General features: G+C 41.5%; 1 protein-coding gene across 3 annotated transcripts in view; it reads right to left on the reverse strand.

Annotated features, from left to right (window-relative positions):
• The window catches only part of brip1 (BRCA1 interacting helicase 1), a 533845-nt gene that overhangs the window by 439563 nt on the left and 70233 nt on the right, over nt 1-24049 (reverse strand). For all 3 annotated transcript variants that reach the window (XM_070856933.1, XM_070856935.1, XM_070856934.1), the window contains exons 11-14: nt 22335-22489; nt 19774-19939; nt 18999-19136; nt 9561-9722 (exon numbers count right to left, since the gene is read on the reverse strand). In XM_070856933.1, coding sequence (XP_070713034.1) covers nt 9561-9722; nt 18999-19136; nt 19774-19939; nt 22335-22489 — 621 coding nt within the window. The remainder of the gene's footprint in view (nt 1-9560; nt 9723-18998; nt 19137-19773; nt 19940-22334; nt 22490-24049) is intronic.

Raw genomic sequence — 24049 nt, forward strand, 5'->3', positions numbered from 1 at the left:
AACATACAGGTTCTTGCAGCAGGAAGAACAGGCTGCAAGACACTGAACACTAAACAAAGGAGAATTAAAAGTTCCACGTATCTAAAATTTAGGAATTGCAGAAAATATCTTGCATCATCCTGCTGGACTTGTGAAACATTACTGGGATGATGTAGTGCCTCTCCTCTGCCACTGGACAGCACTTTACTATTTGCTTGGCCCCTAAAATCAGAAGCTCATTACTGCATCATAGTGGACAGAATTTGGCCAGTACAGATTTCTGGCGCATTCACCAGAGGTGCGCTGCTTTTGTCCGCCTCGAAGTGCTCCAAAAATCTTTGGGCCGAGTTTGGCCGCTCCCCGGCCTCTCCTCGATGGTGGCGTAGTGTGGCCATTGGATTCGGGGGCAGAGCCAGGTCCCGGCGCTAAAAACAGTGCCGGGACCTCTGCACATGTGTGCTAGAGTGTGTGCGCGCATGTGCAGTAGCTCCTCGCCCCCAGAATCTGTGAATGTGCTCTGCAGGCTGTGTGGGAGGGGCCGAAGCGCGCCACCCCTACCCCTGGCCGCACGGGCTCCCTCATCGGCGGCCCGTTACCTTCCCGGGATGTGTTTTGGTAGGACTTCGATTTTTTATTTGTTATTGATTGATTGATTGCTTATTACTTTGGACTTGGTGCTTTAGGTGCAGGGTTCCTTCTATTTTTTATTTTGTTAATTAATTGTTTATTACTTTTTGTGCTTTGTAAGTCTTGGTGCTAGGTGCAGGTCTTCTCAGCTTCCTTGTATTTTTTATTTGTTATTGAATGCTTATTTTTGTGCTTTATTTAGTGCTTGGTGCTTTAGAATGTACTTACCTGCACTGATTTCTTAACTCTCCGCAAGGCTTTTCTGTGCGGCCACATTCACTAGCCTGAGTTAGTTTGGAGCAATTATTAGCTGTCTAAACTGGCTTAAATGGCCAAAACAGGCGTAGATGGCTGGTAATGCCCACCTTTGAAAAAAAGACTAAACTAAAAAAAAAATCCTAGCTAACTCACTTACACTGGCGCAAATTAAATGTGCAGAATGGGGATTTTTAAGATACTCCAGAAAAATCAAGTCGCTCCAAAAAAAACAGAGCAACTCCTCGGCAAATTTGGGCCCTATAATACGGGGCGAATCCTCTAGATTGTGCACAGTTGCGAAAAATCTTTTCCTGCATGGTGCATGGCTATGAAATGCTTGCATGGAGACAAACTTCATAAAGATTACAGAGGGATGCTTGCACTATGGCTAAATCTACAAAGCAGATTGCACATTATAATGTACTTTGCAGACACAAGAAACTTACTTAATAAAACCACCTTCAAAGTTAAGTATGATGGCAATTTGCAAGATATATAATACAGAATCAAATACATTAAATATAAAAGCCGAACATGCATGCAGTACTTTTCTAGTACTTCAAAACCAAACTAATCACTAATTCTATGTAGTTACAGGTTCAAGACTGGTTTATGCATTTGAAAACACCCGAGGACTAGCAAGTTTTGACACTTTCAAGTCCAAGATCCACGATCCACAAAATTCTTTTTTCCAAACCCTTTGCTAGTCAACCAAACAGAAGCATAACTAGAGAAAGGGAGAAAGCAACTGAAGTGTCATATTTCCAAAGGCTGCACAACAAGGAGTCAACAAAATGAACCACAGATAATGGCTGGTGGACTTTAAGGGTCAGTGATTGCCAAAACTAATATGGACTATGTATTCTGCTCGATCTCCCCTCCCCCTAAATTGCCCAGAGAAGTTGGAATGATATCAATAATCTGTCATTTATTCTCCAAGTATATGCAACAACAAAAGCTAAAACCACGATTGTAGGAGGTATTCATTTACAACATACCTACAAATCTTGGCCTTTGCAGCCATCTGATGGATCTTGACAGAAACTACACCACACACTTATACAATTAGGATGCTGAAGTCTCAAGCTATTCTTATTAGATCTTAAACAGTTTATGGGGCATCTGTTTGTGTGTGCAATCCAGGCAAAGCTTTAACTGAGACATTAGCTGACACTAAACAATGCAGAATAATTGATTTAATTAAAGGTAGCAATGTCAACTGGTTTTAATGTAATAATTACATGTAGGTCAGGCAAATACAATTTATTTTGTTTCAGGCCAAAAATTTCCTCCATTTATTTCTATAGAAAATTCTGTTAAGTGCATCCCCATTAAGTAACTATTTCAAGTTCATAATTGAGTTCCAAATTCTCTCTCAAACCTGAGACTATACTGTAAAAAATGCTCATTTGATTAAACATTTTAATATCTTGTTCTTCAACCAATGTAAATATATTCCAGGTACTTTTTGTCCTGGTATTAAAAGCCTCAAATGCCAGATTTCTAGATATTTTATTTTTATTGCCCCAATTTTAGAAGTAATTTTCTCCTTTTCCTTAGGTTTCCCTTTCCTATTTCCTGTTTGAGAAAGCTGGCGAGCTTCCAGACAATACGGCTCTCTCACCAATTAATGAACTAACCATTTCTGTTCAGTGCTTCTTCCAACAACTGGGATCAAGGGCTTACATTGTGTGGAATTATGGCTGTGATCCTGTTGCCTAATATTCTACAGAGTAAGCAGTGATACACCACTGTTGCAAAGCCACAAATTACATTTTTGTTTCACGGCATAATTTATAGGTTTTCTTCTAACTGTAGACAAGTAAATGCACTTCAAAAATAAACCTCAATTCTGGGTTCTCCCGCTGGCTCAGCTGGTTAAAGCGGCATGCAACTGAGCCTTGCAGACCAAAATGGTTCGATTCCCCATCTATGCTAATATTAGGTGATCTCACCTGAGGAGATGGTTAACCTTGCTCCAATTGGCCTTGCTTCCTTAAGAAATGGGGAAAAAATTGCCGATGGTTTCCAATCCTAATTGTTATCCATCACCCTTGCTCAATGTGCACCTGCGGATGTCAGGTAAAGATAGGATCGAAGTTGACCGTGATCTCTATGGTGAAACAGCCTGCTAACACTCAATGTCATGCATAAACATTGGCTGCTTAAGTGAGGTACCATATGTGCTTAGAGCCCATGGAGCTGCACCCCAAGCAAGGAATCTGTGTTTTCAGGGAACAAGGGAGGAGCAAATATTGGCTGGTCACTCATCTCTACTTGTTCTTCCCAAGTAACAGCCTGCTGAGGTTGTTTGAGAAGGAAATGAATTATCTCCATTTGTACCCTCTATAGTCAAAGATTCCCTGATGGTGCATGTCGTTCAGGATGTATGAATAGCTGAACCATATAGACCAGGAAGATCTCAGATCTATGCTTTTCCTCGCTCCCTAAAATCTGCCTGCAGGACCTCATCCCTCTTTCTACCCGTCATTGGAATCAGTAAGGATCATGACCTCGAGCTGTTCACCCTCCCCCGTCAATGTTCTGCAGCCGCTCAGAGACATCCTTAATCCTGGCACCAGGGAGGCAACATACCATCCTGGAGTCACATCTGCGGCCGCAGAAATGCCTGTCTACTCCCCTAACTATCAAATCCCCTACCACTGTTGCTCTCCCACTCTTCCTCCCCCCTGTACAGTTGAGCAACCCTTGGTACCGTGAATTTGGCTCTGGCTGTACTCCCCAGAGGAGCTATCGCCCTCACCAGTACTCAGAACAAATGCTGATTAGAGAGCGAGTTACACTGGTCCTCCTCCTCTGTCTGGCGGTCACCCATGCCCTCTCTGCCTGCACACTCTTAAACTGCGGGGTGACCACCTCCTGAAACGTGCTACCCACGAAGGTCTCAGCTATTTGAAAAACCAAGCAAGCTTGGATTCATTAGTTTTTTCACCAGGAGGATCTATTCGCAGCCAATGTAAATGGAAGGGATATAAATATACTCCCTCTGAGGATGGTAAAAAACAAATTAAATGAGTTTAGGAGAGTCTTGATCTAATTCCTTCTGGCTGCAAAAAAATTGCCCATAATTTATATTAATTAGTACTAAATTATCAGCGTAAATCAGAGCAGTCAGGAGAAACCCTACTGCAATAGGTGGCACTCTTTATTCTGCATCTGACTTTTGCTATACCTGACCTGGGAGTGTTTCCAGAAAGGAGGAAAAAATGGAAAACTGTTCCTATTTCAAGCACGGGTACAAAAATGAATAATAAATATAAAAACAAAGATGACCTTTTGTAAATGTATCTTCGGGATTCTACACAAAGTTAAGTTGTGGAATTCTTTTTAATAGATCTTTTTAATCTGAATTTTTAACAATGCACTTTTAGTAGTCGACTTCTTACTGAACTAAATATATTTGAGATTGATGCTTGCTTTTTTTTTAAATTTATGAAGTGGCGCTAAAGTTAACAAGTACAGAGAAACACATTTTATAACTGCAACCTTTGGGACTGACTTAGGGTGGTCCTTTTAGATGGGTGGTAACATAATCATGATTAACTTACTGTTGGGACCAGCAATAATGTTCACTATAAACAGGTGGTCTCTCTGTGTAGAAGTGTTCTGGAAGGGTGGGGGGGAGGGGATACTGTAGATTGCAGAATATATGTTGGTGCTTTGTATGTTGTGACTGAATAATTCTGACAACGATATAGCAAATGATGATAGTGGCAAAACTGTTGTCATGTGCACCTTGAACTCATTCACATTCCGTTTATGAATGATCAAGAGATGTGGGGAGGGAATCGAGATACTACAAATTAAAACAGTGTGCACTATTAATGTAATTGTATTGATATATCAATTGGAGGAACTGTTATTGTGAGACTCTGAAGTTGACAATATTATATAGATAAGATTTCAAACTATGTGTTTTTTGTTTTTGTGGGGTCGTATTTTTTTCCTGTCGTCTTTTAGATTTCTATAAGGTATGAACTCTTCCTTGGCCATTGGGGCCTTCCTAGTCTAATCTCTATATATGAGATGCAGCAATTTGATTTTCCCTTGGTTTCTGGCGAAAAGCATTTGATGATCACTGTTCATTTACTCCCATCACAGTGCAGCTGAGAATATGAACACAACCTTAAAATCAGAGCCAGGCCATTCAGGAGAAAAGTTACACAACATTTCTTCACAACAAGGGGTTGTAGAAGAATGGAACTTTCTCCCACATAAAGCAGGACACCGGGGATAACGCCCCTGCTGTTCTTCGAAATAGTACCATGGGATCTTTTATGTCCACCTGAGAAGGTAGACAGTGTTAGAAAAGAGGTTAGGTCAATTAGGGACCAAAACGGAGATTTATGCATGGAGGCAGAGGGTATGGCTGAGGGACTAAACGAATACTTTGCATCTGTCTGAGTACTGAGCATCCATGATTATAACTGCTCAACCATCGGTGGCCATGCTTTCAGCTGCTTGGGCCCTAAGCTCTGGAATGCCCTCCCTAAACCTCTCCACCTCTATACCTCTCTTTCCTGCTTTAAAACGCTCCTTAAAACCTACCTTTTTAACCAAGCTTTTGGTCATCTGCTGTAATTTCTTACGTGGCTCGGTGTCAAATTTATCTGTTTTGTCTTATAACACTGCTGCGAAGCGCCTTGGGACGTTTTACTACGTTAAAGGTGCTATATAACTAAACGGTGGTGTTGTTGTTGTCTTCACCAAGGAAGAGGATACTGCCATAGACATAGTGAAGGAGGAGGTAGCGGTGACACTTTATAGGATAAAAATTGATAAAGAGGAGGTATTAAATAGGCTGGCTCAACTTAAAAGTAGATAAATCACCAGGAGCAGATGGGGTGTTCCCTAGGATGCTGAGGGAATTGAGAGCGGAAATCACGCGGGTACTGGCCATAATACTGCAATCCTCCATAGATACAGGGGTGGTGCCAGAGGACTGGAGAATTGCAAATGTTACACCATTATTCAAAAAAGAGTGTAAAGATAAACCCAACAACTACAGGTCAGTCAGTTTAACCTCGGTAGTGGGGAAGCTTTTAGAAACAGTGATCAGGGACAAAATTAACAGTCACGGATAGGTGTGGATTAATTAAGGAAAGCCAGCACGCATTCGTTAAAGGCAAATTATGTTTAACCAACTTGATCAAGTTTTTTGATGAGCCAACAAAGAGGGTTGATGAGGGTAATGCAATTGACGTAGTCTACATGGATTTTCAAAAGGTGTTCGGACAAAGTGCCACGTATTCAGCTTGCCTGCAAAGTTGAAGCCCATGGAATAAAAGGAACAGTGGCAGAATAGATACGAAATTCACCAAGTGACAGGAAACAGAGCAGTGGTGAACGGTTATTTTTCTTACTGGAGGAAGGTATACAGTGGTGTTCCCCGGGGGTCAGTTCTAGGATTACTGCTTTTCTTGATATATATTATTGACTTGGACATGGATGTACAAGACACAATTTCAAGATGTGCGGATGATACAAAACTTGGAAGTATAGTGAACAGTGAGGAGGAGAGTGATTGTCTTCCTGGAAGACAGACAGGCTGGTGAAATGGGCAGACACATGGAAGATGAAATTTAATGCAGTAAAATGTGGAGGATACATTTTGGTAGGAAGAATGAGGAAAGGACATATAAACTAAATGGTACAATCCTAAAAGGGGTGCACGAACAGAGAGACCTGAGGGTATATGTGCATAAATCCTTGAAGATGGCAGGGCAGGTTGAGAAAGCAGTTAAAAGGCTTACAGAATCCTGGGCTTCATAAATAGAGGCATCGAGTACAAAAGTGTGGAAATTATGATGAACCTTCATAAAACACTGGTTCGGCCCCAACTGGAGTATTATGTCTAATTCTGGACACCGCCCTTTAGGAAGGATGTGAAGACCTTAGAGAAGGCTAATGGAATGTTGGCCTTTATTGCAAGGGAGATAGAGTATAAAAGCAGAGAAGTCCTACTACAATTGTACAGGGTATTGGTGAGGCCACACCTCGAGTACTGCGTACAGTTTTGGTCTCCGTATGTACTTGCATTGGAGGCAGTTCAGAGAAGGTTCACTAGGTTGATTCCGGAGATGAGGGGGTTGACTTATGAAGATAGGTTGAGTAGGTTGGGCCTATACACATTGGAGTTCAGAAGAATGAGAGGTGATCTTATCGAAACATATAAGATAATGAGGGGGCTCGACAAGGTGGATGCAGAGAGGATATTTCCATTCATAGGGGAAACTAAAACTAGGGGACATCGTCTCAGAATAAGGGGCTGCCCATTTAAAACTGAGATGAGGAGAAATTTCTTCTGAGGGTTGTAAATCTGTGGAATTCTCTGCCCCGGAGAGCTGTGGAGGCTGGGTCATTGAATATATTTAAGGTGGAGATAGACAGATTTTTGAGCAATAAGGGAATAAAGGGTTATGGGGAGCGGGCAGGGAAGTGGAGCCGAGTCCATTATCAGATCAGCCATGATATTAAATGGCGGAGCAGGCTTGAAGGGCCAAATGGCCTACTCCTGCTCCTATTTCTCATGTTCTTAAGGTGCAGAAAAGATTTCCAAGAATTATTCGAGCAACGTACCAAGGCTTCTTCGGCAGCACCTCCCAAATCCAAGACCTCGACCACCTAGGCAAGGGCAGCAGGCACATAGGAGCACCATCACCTGCAAGTTCCCCTCCAAGTTATACACCATCCTAACTTGTAAATACATTGCCATTCTTTCATCGTTGCTGGGTCAAAATCCTGGAACTCCCTCCATAACACCACTGTGGGAGTTCCTTCACCACAAGGACTGCAGCGCTTCAAGAAGGCAGCTCACCACCACCTTCTCCAGGGTAATTAGGGACGGGCAATAAATGCAGGCCTTGCCAGCGACGCCCACATCCCAGAATGAATTTTTTTTAAATGAGGGACTTCAGTTACGTTGATAGACTGGAGAAGCTGGGGATGTTCTCCTTGGAGCCGAGGAGAGGAGATTTGATAGAGGTGTTCAAAATCATGAGAGGCCTGGACAGAGTAGAGAGAAACTGTTCCCATTGGCAGAAGCGTCGCGAACCAGAGGACACAGATTTCAGGTGATTGGCAAAAGAACCAACGGCGATGCAAGAAAAACCTATTTTACGCAGCGAGTGGTTGGGATCTGGAATGCACTGCCTGAAAGGATGGTGGAGGCAGACTCAATCTTATCTTTCAAAAGGGAGTTGGATAACTATCTGAAGGAAAATAAATTGCAGGGCTACAGGCAAAGGAGTGGGACTATCCGAGAGTCGGCACGGGCTCGACTGGTCAAATGGCCTTTTTCCGTGCTATAACCATTCTATGATTCATTCATTTCCTTCTCAGTGTAAAATGCACTGTGATATTTGCTATAACATTTGCTTTAAAGGAGAAGGTGGAGCTAGGGAAAGTACATTCCCAACAAATTACTCCCCTTGCTCTCCAAGAATAAATATTGAAAACAATACCTCCTAATTATTAGGAAATATTTCCAAGTCTAATAAGTTATTTCTCCTACTATGAAAGTTTGGCATTTAGAATCCCTACTTGTTTCCCAAGTTACTGCAGTGATTTATGTAACCAAAGCAACTCACGAACACTTTGAGTGATTTCATTAATTTGTGCGTATGTTTGCACTTTGACCAGTCCAAAAGCAAACCAGGAACCAGAAGTGCACAGCAGTACCTAGATACACTAACATTTTCCAACCTGGCTGCCTCTCGATTGGCACAGAGTCCATTTATTAAAATAGACAAATAATAAGATTTGATTAGGTTAACTGATGAAATTATTCACAGGAATTCAGAGCCAGAGAGAGAACTTTTCTACTTCACAGCCATTTTTAGTCCATCTTATTTTGATACTGCCTATAACTTCACCTTAACTAGTATCAAATTGAAAAAAAATCAAATATATGGGGCTAGAAATTTGGTTCTCGGCGATAATTGTATTTTTTCGTCCAAATTATCGTTATGGCAACGCTATCGCTATGAGGCCGTAAATTCAAACTTTAATTTGCTCCACAGTAAAAATTGTCGTTGCATGAGGATTCGTGGCGTAAACCGCAAATTTTCTGCAACTTTACTCCAAGGCTGATACTGCTGCGAGTTGGGCCTAGGGAGGGGGGGAAAACACCAAAAAATAAATTGCAAAAAACAAAAACAAAAATCACAAAACATTCACAAGACACTTATAACTAGCGCAAAAGAATGAAAAAATAAAAACTTTAACTTATCTTTTTTGCAGATCTTCATACTTACTGCTGATCCAAGGGCTGCAACGCAGCTTTTTCCTTGGCAGTTTTTTTTCGTCCTAAATACGGCTGTGAATGGAATATTTAGCACAGCCGTTGGTTTTGAAATGATAGCTGTAAAAAGTTATTTTGGAAGCTGTTTGCATTGAAAGAAGTGTTTACTTCAGTACCATTATTAGTGAAACAATGACCGGCTAACTGGCTTTGACGAGCAAAATTCCATTAGTGAGAGTTGTCCCTTTACAATTTAGAATATTTTGTTAAGTGTGCAAAACAATAGAAGCGTTATTTTGCAGTAGACGGTACCATAAACATCTTCAATCCATTACTAATGTATGCTACAACATTATTTGAAGGAACTAGTAGGCTGCAGCATGCTGCAAAGTTATGACAAGGATTAGTGTAACATTGGTGATTATTTTGTTACCTTGTACGAAGGAAGAAAGCAGAGTACCCCATGAGTGACAACTTGACAAATCTTCAGCAGCAAACCTCCAACCTCATCCTGAAACTCAAATGTCTCTGTGTGTTGAAAAGTGGCACAGAGTTTTCGTCCACTTGGTCCTGACCCAACCGTTCCTACCCATACCTAGAGAAAAATAAATAAATTGGTTACAAGTACAACAGTGGTGCAGGAATTCAGGACATTAGAAATAGTGTGATGTAAATGTAAAACTTGCACAAATCACATTTCTTTGTCCCCCAACCCCAAAAGTAACTCTAGCTTATGAATTGAAAATGGGTCACAAAGATAATCAATCCTAGATTACTTAGTTACTAAAGAGTGAAGGTGCATTCTGTCCCCACACTGTCTTTAGAGAAACATGAATGTAAATCGGCAGTCGAACTCAGCAATAGCATTGAGGCAACTGCTACACAGATTTGCCCCATTTTTCATGCAAGGTGCCACGTAGCAATTGCCAACAAAAACAGACAGTGAATTAATCTTGGCCCATATTGATGCTATTTTGTAATTGACCAATAGGCATGTACACAGGCGGCGGCAGTTGGAGCAGCGCGAGTTCGGGGTTGGCGAGGCCTATAAAAGGCCCAGCGGGAGAGTGAGGCGGCGGCAGTTGGAGCAGCGCGAGTCCGGGGTTGTTGAGGCCTACAAAAGGCCTAGCGGGAGAGTGAGGCGGCGGCAGTTGGAGCAGCGCGAGTCCGTGGTTGCTGAGGCATGACTTGTGCTGCTACAGGAAGGCAAAAAAGAAGTAGAAAGAAACAGAAAGGTGACATCACAGCCAAGGGGGTGGGTGATTGGCTGGTGATTGGTGAGTAGTTTTTCTTTTTTCTCTTCTATAACAGTGAGTAAACTTTAGCATTGTTGTTGCCTATCTAAGGGTTAAGTCATGACAGGACAGCTCGGTCGCGTGTTATGCTCCTCCTGTACCATGTGGGAACTCAGGGATGACTCCAGTGTCCCTGATGACTACGTGTGCGGGAAGTGTGTCCGCCTCCAGCTCCTGACGAACCGCGTTGCGGAGTTGGAACTGAGGGTGGATTCACTCTGGAGCATACACGATGCTGAGAGTGACGTGAGTAGCACGTCTAGCGAGTTGGTCTTACCGCAGGTGAAGGGTCCACAGCCAGATAGGGAATGGAAGATCAGCAGGAAGAGTAGTGCAAGGGGGGTGGTGCAGGGGTCCCCTGTGGTCATTCCCCTGCAAAACAGATACACTGCTTTGAGTGCTGTTGGGGGGGGATGACTCATCAGGGGAGGGCAGCAGCGGCCAGGTTCATGGCACCGTGGCTGGCTCTGTTGCACAGGAGGGCGGGAAAAAGAATGGGAGAGCGATAGTGATAGGGGATTCAATTGTAAAGGGAATAAACAGGCGTTTCTGCGGCCGCAACCGAGACTCCAGGATGGTATGTTGCCTCCCTGGTGCAAGGGTCAAGGATGTCTCGGAGCAGGTGCAGGACATTCTAAAAAGGGAAGAACAGCCAGTTGTCGTGGTGCACATTGGTACCAATGACATAGGTAAAAAAAGGGATGAGGTCCTACGAAACGAATTTAAGGAGCTAGAGGCTAAATTAAAAATTAGGACCTCAAAAGTAGTAATTTCAGGATTGCTACCAGTGCCACGTGATAGTCAGAGTAAGAATCGCAGGATAGCGCAGATGAATACGTGGCTTGAACAGTGGTGCAGCAGGGAGGGATTCAAATTCCTGGGGCATTGGAACCGGTTCTGGGGGAGGTGGGACCAGTACAAACCGGACGGTCTGCACCTGGGCAGGACTGGAACCAATGTCCTAGGGGGAGTGTTTGCTAGTGCTGTTGGGGAGGAGTTAAACTAATATGGCAGGGGGATGGGAACCAATGCAGGGAGACAGAGGGAAACAAAAAGGAGACAAAAACAAAAGACAGAAAGGAGATGAGGAAAAGTGGAGGGCAGAGAAACCGAAGACAAAAAGCAAAAAGGGCCACTGTACAGCAAAATTCTAAAAGGACAAAGGGTGTTAAAAAAACAAGCCTGAAGGCTTTGTGTTTTAATGCAAGGAGTATCCGTAATAAGGTGGATGAATTAACTGTGCAAATAGATGTTAACAAATATGATGTGATTGGGATTACGGAGACATGGCTTCAGGATGATCAGGGCTGGGAACTCAACATCCAAGGGTATTCAACATTCAGGAAGGATAGAATAAAAGGAAAAGGAGGTGGGGTAGCATTGCTGGTTAAAGAGGAGATTAATGCAATAGTTAGAATGGACATTAGCTTGGATGATGTGGAATCTATATGGGTAGAGTTGCAGAACACCAAAGGGCAAAAAACGTTAGTGGGAGTTGTGTACAGACCTCCAAACAGTAGTTTGGGGAGGGCATCAAACAGGAAATTAGGGGTGCATGCAATAAGGGTGCAGCAGTTATAATGGGTGACTTTAATATGCACACAGATTGGGCTAACCAAACTGGAAGCAATACAGTGGAGGAGGATTTCCTGGAGTGCATAAGGGATGGTTTTCTGGACCAATATGTCGAGGAACCAACTAGGGGGGAAGCCATCTTAGACTGGGTGTTGTGTAATGAGAGAGGATTAATTAGCAATCCCGTTGTGCGAGGCCCCTTGGGGAAGAGTGACCATAATATGGTGGAATTCTACATTAGGATGGAGAATGAAACAGTTAATTCAGAGACCAAGGTCCAGAACTTAAAGAAGGGTAACTTTGAAGGTATGAGGCGTGAATTGGCTAGGATTGATTGGCGAATGATACTTAAGGGGTTGACTGTGGATGGGCAATGGCAGACATTGAGAGACCGCATGGATGAACTACAACAATTGTACATTCCTGTCTGGCGTAAAAATAAAAAAGGGAAGGTGGCTCAACCGTGGCTATCAAGGGAAATCAGGGATAGTATTAAAGCCAAGGAAGTGGCATACAAATTGGCCAGAAATAGCAGTGAACCCGGAGACTGGGAGAAATTTAGAACTCAGCAGAGGACAAAGGGTTTGATTAGGGCAGGGAAAATGGAGTACGAGAAGAAGCTTGCAGGGAACATTAAGACGGATTGCAAAAGTTTCTATAGATATGTAAAGAGAAAAAGGTTAGTAAAGACAAACGTAGGTCCCCTGCAGTGAGAATCAGGGGAAGTCATAACGGGGAACAAAGAAATGGCAGACCAATTGAACAAGTACTTTGGTTCGGTATTCACGAAGGAGGACACAAACAACCTTCCGGATATAAAAGGGGTCAGAGGGTCTAGTAAGGAGGAGGAACTGAGGGAAATCCTTATTAGTCGGGAAATTGTGTTGGGGAAATTAATGGGATTGAAGGCCGATAAATCCCCAGGGCCTGATGGACTGCATCCCAGAGTACTTAAGGAGGTGGCCTTGGAAATAGCAGATGCATTGACAGTCATTTTCCAACATTCCATTGACTCTGGATCAGTTCCTATCGAGTGGAGGGTAGCCAATGTAACCCCACTTTTTAAAAAAAGGAGGGAAGAGAGAAAACAGGGAATTATAGACCGGTCAGCCTGACATCGGTAGTGGGTAAGATGATGGAATCAATTATTAAGGATGTCATAGCAGCGCATTTGGAAAGAGGTGACATGATAGGTCCAAGTCAGCATGGATTGTGAAAGGGAAATCATGCTTGACAAATCTTCTATAATTTTTTGAGGATGTTTCCAGTAGCGTGGACAAGGGAGAACCAGTTGATGTGGTATATTTGGACTTTCAGAAGGCTTTCGACAAGGTCCCACACAAGAGATTAATGTGCAAGGTTAAAGCACATGGGATTGGGGGTAGTGTGCTGACATGGATTGAGAACTGGTTGTCAGACAGGAAGCAAAGAGTAGGAGTAAATGGGTACTTTTCAGAATGGCAGGCGGTGACTCGTGGGGTACCGCAAGGTTCTGTGCTGGGGCCCCAGCTGTTTACACTGTACATTAATGATTTAGACGAGGGGATTAAATGTAGTATCTCCAAATTTGCGGATGAGTTAGGTGGCAGTGTGAGCTGCGAGGAGGATGCTATGAGGCTGCAGAGCGACTTGGACAGGTTAGGTGAGTGGGCAAATGCATGGCAGATGAAGTATAATGTGGATAAATGTGAGGTTATCCACTTTGGTGGTAAAAACAGAGAGACAGACTATTATCTGAATGGTGACAGATTAGGAAAAGGGAAGGTGCAACGAGACCTGGGTGTCATGGTACATCAGTCATTGAAGGTTGGCATGCAGGTGCAGCAGGCGGTTAAGAAAGCAAATGGCATGTTGGCCTTCATAGCGAGGGGATTTGAGTACAGGGGCAGGGAGGTGTTGCTACAGTTGTACAGGGCATTGGTGAGGCCACACCTGGAGTATTGTGTACAGTTTTGGTCTCCTAACCTGAGGAAGGACATTCTTGCTATTGAGGGAGTGCAGCGAAGGTTCACCAGACTGATTCCCGGGATGGCGGGACTGACCTATCAAGAAAGAGTGGATCAACTGGGCTTGTATTCACTGGAGTTCAGAAGAATGAGAGGGGACCTCATAGAAACGTTTAAAATTCTGATGGGTTTAGACAGGTTAGATGCAGGAAGAATGTTCCCAATGTTTGGGAAGTCCAGAACCAGGGGTCACAGTCCAAGGATAAGGGGTAAGCCATTTAGGACCGAGATGAGGAGGAACTTCTTCACCCAGAGAGTGGTGAACCTGTGGAATTTTCTACCACAGAAAGTTGTTGAGGCCAATTCACTAAATATATTCAAAAAGGAGTTAGATGTAGTCCTTACTACTAAGGGGATCAAGGGGTATGGTGAGAAAGCAGGAATGGGGTACTGAAGTTGCATGTTCAGCCATGAACTCATTGATTGGCGGTGCAGGCTAGAAGGGCCGAATGGCCTGCTCCTGCACCTATTTTCTATGTTTCTATAAGTAACATGGCCAACTCTTTTGCCTGATTTTCTCTTTCTACTTCACAGCCAACGGTCGCCTTCCTCTGGTCAGTGCTTCCTCAGCTGCAGACTATATTCGTACCATTCCCCATAACACTGCATCATCAATGAACTAGCACGCTGTCTACTGTGCCGTCCAATTGCTACATTAAATATTAGTGTGAAATAACAAAACTACATGCTTTTCCTTACTAAGTCTAAACATTTTCCTAGGAGTGGCATCTTGTGTGGCTGCCATGTTTCTAACAAACTGCATCAATCACCTGCCTTCAGCACTTGATTGCCACTAAAATTAGAAATGGAGAACATGAGACTAGCAGAAAGGGGTGAAATCAGAAAAAAGTCATGATCTGATAACTGAATTTGGGAAGAACAGAGTAAAGTTACTTTGGTAAGATCTAGAAAATGAGAACAGAACGTTCATGACCATGGTGAAGAGACGTGCAGCTGGAACCAAAGGCTGACAAATATTCAGAACACAATTTTTAAGAAATGGTTCTCAGTGAGAATACTTGAACATGTTGAATATGTCATACTGCAACTGACACCACAAAAAAATGCAATTATTAGCACTCTCAGATCCCTTAAATGGTTTAATTCAAGACTCACGTAAGTTATGAGAGGCAAATACATAAAAAAACCATCTTCACTTACAGTAACAATTTAGCCTCGAAGACATCACATTGGTTATACCCAAGACATAATCTGATGAAGTTTTGATAGCTGTCATGCCACATTCATTTTTTTTAATTATATGATTAACTATATTATTGCCAGTAACTAAAATATTATTCCTCTTTAGAACATACTTTAAAGCTTCCCCAATAGCTTACTCGGTAAATGCATTGCATTATGTGGTACTAAACCATACAGATTAGGATGGATCACACTTAACCCTGTGCTGATTTAGGTGCTATCAGTTGAAACGTTGGCATCCCTGGGTTGCAGAGAGGGGAAGGGGATGGGGAGGGGGGGGAAGAAGTTAAGAATTGCTCCTTCTGATTGCTACACAGTGACCCCTGCTAGGAAGAGTACATGTGGGATGTCAGACGAGGACACTATCAGTCTCGGCTGTGATGTCTTCCAGAATCTCGCTGTTCAAGTTCAACATGAAGAATGTTCACTTGGACAACGTAGCAGAGATTATTAGCATCCACTGAACTATGCATCAGGGTCTTGAACAAAGGAACTGTGAAAATTGAAGAGACAGAGGGAAGAAAACTATTGTTGATTGATACTGTTGCTGCTTGTGATTTTACAACACTACATATTCTTCTAGGCTTTACAATTTGAAGTTTTAACATAAATCAGGGATTATGGCATAAGAAATTGATCAATTTACCTTGTACAAATAAATATTCTTAAATATAAAATCAATCTACATGCATATGGTATCCTGCAAGGTGCTAAAAACTTACTGAAGGCCTGTTAGTGGGAATCTATAAGCAACAGAAGTTCTTAATAGATAAAATGTCATTTAAATTGTTACTGACTTTCAGCAGCGAAGTAGTTAAGGTAGTTACCAGCCAATGCATTTTTCATCTCCACAAGTGTAACATAAGCTTCTGTATTATATTGCACAGATCCAATGGAGGAAAACTTAAGACATTATGAGGCTAACTGTGTTGCTAATAACCACCGATCAACTCATAAAGTGGTACTCTAGCACTGATGTTGACTGACAATTTACAGATGTACAGGTAATTTCCTAACTGCTGACATTTAAACTAGAGTTGTAACGAAGTGTGATTTTTATTTAGCTTTGAAGCTCCAACTGTAAAAGATAATGAAGCTTTGGTCGCCATTTTGGATTACAATTACAGCTGGGAAGCACATGATCAGGATTGAAAAAAAACATGACCATGGCAAAGAATAAAAAACAATATGGGAAAAAGCAGAAATATACTGCAACATGATCTCTGACACTGAACTGTTAGCTTTAAAGCACAACAAAATGAAACATTCTTAATACATTTCTAACTGAATTTCGATTCTTAACAGTAACTGTTCACCCCAACACAACTCTGGAAGTTAATTTCTATTTTTGCACATTTAGCTACAGCTCCATTCACAAGAGCTCCATTCCCAAGAGGCCAAGTCGGCAAACCTGTTTCAAATCCCCTTCAAACGCACTTATAGAATGAGCCCGTTGGATGCAACATCAAGTCCACAACTGCCTATTCTCGTGGACATTAAAGATTTGATGGCATTATTCAGATATTCAACATTTTTTCTTCAACCAAAAATAAATTTGCTGCTCACTCATTTCTTTGACATTTCTGGGATCTTGTACATAAAACAACTGTCGTGTTTGCCTACATAACTGGAATCGCTGCACTGCAAATTCATTGCATGCAAAGCAGATACATTTTTAAGAGGTGCCATATGAATCAAAGTTTTTAATTCTAGGAGGTACACAAGAATGCCACAGCATAATTTAATCTTTTTTTTTCCTGCTTCGGTGACAGCATCTCACTCTTCCAGATACCCGATCAGACTAATAATCATTACATGGCTAACTTTCCAAATGGAGTAACCCGTAATCTATTATTTCATCAGCACACCACAAAGCCAATCTTACTGTTGTTACCCCTGACAAACATAATCAGAAAAATCAGAAGAAAATCTTACTGTGCAGCCATCAAAACTCATACCAGTATGACAGTGAGGTTTTTTTTTTGGGGGGGGGGGGGGGAAGTATGGTGATACTAATGTTGACACTGAATCTGTGAATTTTTTTTTTAAAATACATTTTATTTATTAGGTTGGGGGCAGGTGGTGGGGGGGGGGGGGGTTAGGAGCTCACACCTATTCTACTCAGAGCAATGGATGCACATTCCTAAGACAGATTATCTTCAGAGCAAGATTCATCATCATCATAGGCAGTTCCTTGGAATCGAGGAAGACTTGCTTCTACTCTTAATTTGAGTCCTTAGATGGCTGAACAGTCCAATACGAGAGCCACAGTCCCTGTCACAGATGGGACAGATAGTGCATTACTGGATGAGTGAAGGCATTAATTTTGTGTTGCTTGATATTGCTGTGACCCACCAAAAATTTCATTGACGTGATTTAAAAAGAACAGAAGCTAATTAATCATTTGTTAATTGACTTGCACATTTTTATGTATTCATTTATTTCATACAGGATCATGGTGGTATTCTTATTCTGTGCAAGAGGTGATCGGCCACGAGTGGATTGCATCATTATGTTCTTCTCTCACTGAAAAGTGAAGTAGCAAGCAGGAGCGTACAGGTGAAAAACTATCCTGCAGGTGCTCTGTTCAATTGCTTTCACCCTGACCTGAACTAAATGTAATTTTAGGGATATAAAAGGTGCAAGCAGAGCTTCAGGCAGACATTCCTGCCGAACTGCTCTTGGAGCACGAGCATAATGTTGGTAACCCTCGCTCTTTAATCAATGAAAGCTTGTTGGAGGATTGTTGAAAGCTTCCACCCATCTAATACTTTTAGGTGCACCAACAATAGACTTGGAAAAAGCCCATGCTTTTTACACACAGCTTTGCAATGTAATGATAGCAGAACATTTTATATGCAAATTTTAAGAGTATATAATCACTGTTTTATTGCCGACCATGCTATCTGCTTCTGTATGCATTACCTTGGTGGTCTACCAGTCAACTTTCTACACTAACATTTTGCAGACGAGTGCAATTTTCACCCCTAGTTTGCTTTGATCTAATGCAGCATTTATTAATAAGGTTTAAATAAGAGCTAAGTACACACATGTTCTGTTCTGTATAAAATGTGTGCTGTTCATTATTTCAAGTTAACCAAAATAAAGAATGCCATTAGCAGACCTCACCAGATGGCATAATCTCAAGTTAAAAACATAAAACTAATGAAGTCTCAAACATTCCTGTGGTGCATCTACATAACTTTGAACCCATTTAATGGATTGTGTATGTGGATTATATTCATGCTTCGTTTCTAGCTGTTTAACTCTTTCACCCATCTAGTCTCATCTGTAACTAGACAAATAGATTCCATGCAGATGAAGTTAAGGATTTATATTTAATTGAGTGCTTAAGGCAGAGAATAATTCCTAGATCTCCACATACATGTTTATGAACCAGCCTTAGATTAATACATAAACATTACATTTTAGGAATAATTCTTTTTCAAAACAATTGTTTTTTTATGCAAAATATAATGGAATACATTTGTGCAGATTGGACAAATATATCAATTAGTCAAGATTGCTTATCTGGAGCTTTGCTTATATTTGTCTACCACTTCATGAGTAAGAAAAACGGAAGAGAATTTGCAGAGAAGATCACTGTTCTCCTCACCCCTTCCTCCCTTCTCTGCAATATCAATACTAAATAAACAGTTTAATATAGATTGGATACAAGACTCATCACAAACACTTGCATCTTAATACAAGCGCATTTATAGTTTCAAGGCTGTCTCTGTTCACTTGTTCATCAAATCTTTAAGTTGGGAAATAAATAATGCGTCTTGTTACCTGGGAGTTGTCAATGACATGATTAGCCTCCAGCTGGATACTGAACTTCACGCCCAGCTCCGATGAGAATGAGTCCATCGGGGACAATGTTCCAGACGTTAGGACAATTGTCCTTACGCCATTGAGATCTGAAAAAGCCTAGAGAAAAATAAATTGAAAACATTTTAATTTCAGTTTCTGTAAATAAACTAAACTGCAGAGACTCTTGTTAGGTGGTTTAACATAAAAGGTGTAGCATAGTGTGATAGGTATCAAGTAAAATCCACCAATCAGAAAGTTTCTAATCTTAATCTTACTAGCGAGTGGAGAAAGTGAGAGCGGGATAAAGGCAAGAGAGAGCGGAAAGATAGAGCGGAAGGACAGAGGGAAGAGAGAGCAGAAGATAGAGGGAAGAGAGAGCAGAAGATAGAGGGAAGAGAGAGCAGGAAGAGAGAGCAGGTGGATAGAGGGAAGACAGAATGAAGGATAGAGAGAAGACAGAATGAAGGATAGAGGGAAGACAGAATGGAGGATAGAGGGAAGACAGAATGGAGGATAGAGGGAAGACAGAATGGAGGATAGAGGGAAGAGAGATAAATTTATAACATCAGTGAAATTAAAATCCCGACAAACATAACCAGTTTTATGGTAAATCACAAGACATTGGTTTAATTGCACGTGCCTTAAAAATGTAGTATTTTCAATTTGCATACTTACGCACAGAACTATCTGACTTTCTAACAGTGCAACTTAACAAAAAAATACGGAAACTATACTATTGGAATACTGTACTCACCACTGCTGGATTTAAACACCAAAAGTTCAGGGTCAGTACAGCTGTCTTTTTGCGTGAACCTCTCCTATTTCGAGGGCGTGCAAAGAAACCATTTTCATCAGGACAATCTGGCTGGTTGGTCCATGTGTAAGTCTGCTGCACTGCCACCCTATAGTCATCCGCAAATCTGTGGCAACAATTTACCTTATCAAATGTTTTATCACAGAAACCCTCCCCTCAAAAAACACAAACAGTTGTTGTTAATATACTAATTGTTAAAAGAATGCAACTTCCTATAGCATCACAGTCTTCCCTTAGCCAGAATGATAAAGTGTGCAAAGTTAGAAATGACTTTGAAATCGCAAATATAGCTCCATATTCAGCCAATAATTTACCTTGGAGTGAAATGGACGATGTCATTTTTTTATCCCCAAGGTGAGACACTGCTCTCATGGGGTAATTCAGGTGAGCAATGATAAAACCCAACTTGCACGCAATTATTATAAAATTAATTAAAATCAGCTTTTCTAAAATGTTCACATTTCACCCAAAACTTTAAACCACATTTACTTTCATCCACAGATGGAAGCAATCAAAATGAAACACCCCCATTCATTGTAGGCAGCTTCATTAATAAAACTCATTCCAAACCACTGCAGGAACATTTAAAGGCACAATTCTGGGTCTTGATTCTACAACCACTTGGGGAAATGGTTTGTTGTACAGGATTAGACACTGGTGCTCCACCTCGGAGACCAGGGTTAAAATCTTCTGGTTTTTGCCTGTAATCTCAATCCAGTTTTTTTTTAGGGGGCTTGGGAGGGACTGGATTGAGACTGCCACAACACAAACTATCATTAATTCAGCAAATATCATAAAGGATATCTGGTATTCAGAGTGGGAAAACATTACATTGCTGCAGTACGTACTGCTCTTCCGAGATCGGGACTGAAGCAGATTGCTTGGGCAGAGTACGGGGAGTAGCTGAAAGTGAGTTTTCCATTTCCCAGCACTGACATTCCTTACCCTGATGAGCACGAAGTTCACAAAAAAAATTAACCCACAACTATCTGCTGAGAGACTGGCATGTCATAGCTCTCCACATCAGACTTGCATAAAATCTCACCACTTCATTATTATTGTTAATTTCAGACAATTAAGTGGACAGTATGATCTAAGTGCCCAATTATTGCTTTGAGAGAAAAATATTTTCTTTACCATTTTAGAATATGAATATTTGGATAATTTCACTTCTCTTGTCTTGTCTTTCCATTCCCTAGCCACTGACTCCATCCCTCTCCTCAACTTCTGTCTGAGACTGAACCACACTGTTCGCAACCTTGGTGTCATATTTGACCTTGAAATGAGCTTTCGACCATATATCCGCAGCATAACTAAGACCGCTTATTTGCATCTCTGTAACATCGCCCATCTCCGCCCTTGCCTCAGCTCATCTGCTGCTGAAGCCCTCATCCATCCCTTTGTTACCTCTACACTTGACTAATCCAACGCACTCCTGGCTAGCATCCCACATTCTACCCTACGTAAACTACAGGTGATCCACAACTCGGCTGCCGTGTCTTAACTCACACTCACCCATCACCCCTGTGCTCACTGACCTACATTGACTTCCAGTTAAGCAACGCCTCGATTTCAAAATTCTCATCCTTATTTTCAAATCCCTCCATGGCCTCGCCCCTCCCTATCTCTGTCATCTCCTCCAGCCCCCCCCAAGCCTGCATTTCATTCCTCTAATTCTGCCCTCTGGGGCATCCCTGATTATAATCGCTCAACCATTGGTGGCCGTGCCTTCTGTTGCCTGGGCCCTAAGCTCTGGAACTCCCTGCCTTTCTTCCCTCCTTCAAGACGCTCCTTAAAACCTACCTCTTTGACCAAGCTTTTGGTCACCTGTGCCAATTTCTACTTATGCGGCTCGGTGTCAAATGTTTGGTCTTATAATACTCCTGTGAAGCGCCTTGGGACGTTTCACCATGTTAAAGGCGCTATATAAACACAAGTTGTTGTTGTGTTAATTTACCCACATGCAGCTTTCCAAATACAGTGGAAACTTCATTATCGACCATAGTGGAAAGGAATGCCATGATAGATAATGGAAATTAGCAGATAAACAAGCTTCCCTAGACTTTGGTTTTACATGAATGGTACTCCAATACCTTAAGGATGGGAATAAAGACAAGCACAATACAAGTAACAAGTGTAAATCTAATCCTTTTTCTATTCTGTGGTTGATTTATGTCAGATAGGAGTCTGATTTTTGTGAACTGCAATGAGGTGTCATCTCTCGCAAGGCTTTGTCCTACAAAACTCTGTCAGATGATTAGAGCATAGATACTGGAGATCCCACTATGGTTAGAAATTGTACTTTACAATCTGATTTTGCTCAAATTACAAGTAGACTGAAATTTATAGTTAGCTTGCTAAACAAAGTATAAAAATGTTTATTGAAAGATAGTCCAATTAATTATTAAATTTTACAACACATTTTAATAGTAGGTTATTTTTTTTTTAAACCACAGCTACCAAAGTCCAAACAGGTCCATCAAAAAGATTCCAGCACTCACCTGCTGCTGTCCCTGAAGAGAAAATCAAGCACCATAAAGAGTCCTTTCAGCACCATCTGTGTTAAAGCACTTACAGTTGGGACTGTTACCGACTCCTGCTGTCCATTCAACACATGTACCTTCTCTTCTTTCTCTAACACAGCATTCAGGCATTTCTGCACATCAAAAGTTCATTCATATATACAATATTAGGAAACACCGCTTCAATTAGCACAGTATTAACAGGCTACTGATAAGGTTATGACTTTTGCCCATTAATCACCTACATTAAGTTACTGCACTTCCGAATACAAGCAGTTGTAGTCGTAGACTGTTCAGCACTGTAAAAACAATTACTTTAAAAGAGTGTAATTGACTGCAAATGTGCCGTTCTCATTCCATAGGTTGCACTCCTAAATATAAGCAACAGGGAACCAACAACTGTAGACCGATAAAAATATGTTTCTATGAATCAGTCATTGGGTTGAGGCCACCTGTACCACAGAAGTAAACCTGGGAAGCTGGCTCCATCGTTTTTATTGTGGAAATGCTGAAGCAATTTACCAATAATAAATGTACTGCAGAACCTTAAACCTGTTATTCAGAAGAATAACCAAGTTTTAGAATTAAAAAAAATACATGCTATTTATATTTTTATGCTGTATTTTGTTCCTCCCCTTCTCCTTTCTTGTTGGTCTTCATCCACCATCCTTTACTGAGAGGGGGCAGGTCTCAGCAAGTAATACCTGTAATTGACCATAAGGTGGTAAGGTGGTATATTCTCACCTGCACTCCTGTTGAAGCAAAGATAACAGTACAAAGTCTAGAATCAGCTTTTGACCGGATTCCAGATGAGAGCAGTGCAAGACCCTCTCCGGTCCCAATGTCATGGGGACTATAACTGCTGTGTCAGTTGTGGCTTAGTGCGTAGCACACCCACCTCGGAGTCAGAAGGTTGTGGGTTCGAATCCCACTCGAAGGGCTTGTGCATAAAAAATGTAGGCCGACACTCCAGTGCAGTGCTGTGGCACTGTCAGAGGTGCCATCTTTCAGATGAGACATTAAACCGAGGCCCCATCTGCTCTCTCAACTGGACGTAAAATATCCCTTGGCACTATTTTGAAGATGAGCAATATTTATCCTTCAATCAACATAACAAAAACAGATTATCTGGTCATTATCACATTGCTGTTTGTGGGAGCTTGCTTGTGCGCAAATTGGCTGCCGCATTTCCCACATTACAAGTGACTATATTCCAAAATTACTTCATTGGCTGTAAAGCACGTTGAGACGTCCAGTGGTCGTGAAAGGCGTTATATAAATCCAAGTCTTTCTTTCTCTTTATAACCCTAATGTGGTTTCAAGCCAGATTTAAAAAGTGCTCAGGTAGCCAATGGTTTTTCTGGCCACTTCATTAACTTAAGCAGAGGTTTTTTTCAGTGCTTTGAGAAAACATTCCCACTCACACTCTAAAACCATCTATGATATATTAAATATCTTACATGCACTACCTGTTAACTAGTTTCACCTCCACATTTACAACAGAAACAGCCTATGTAAACTTGCTGCACTATAATTATAACACCCCATCAGTTGCGGTGCTGCAGCACCTCCAGAGGGAGGAGGGTGTAATTGGTTTTCATTGGCAGTTCCATATAAACATGGACATAGGAATTTATCATGTAAATATACAAAATAAGGACAGAATATATGCTGTTAAAATGGGAACTGAATTA

This window comes from Pristiophorus japonicus, chromosome 16, assembly GCF_044704955.1.
Source record: "Pristiophorus japonicus isolate sPriJap1 chromosome 16, sPriJap1.hap1, whole genome shotgun sequence".
NCBI lineage: Eukaryota > Metazoa > Chordata > Chondrichthyes > Pristiophoridae > Pristiophorus > Pristiophorus japonicus.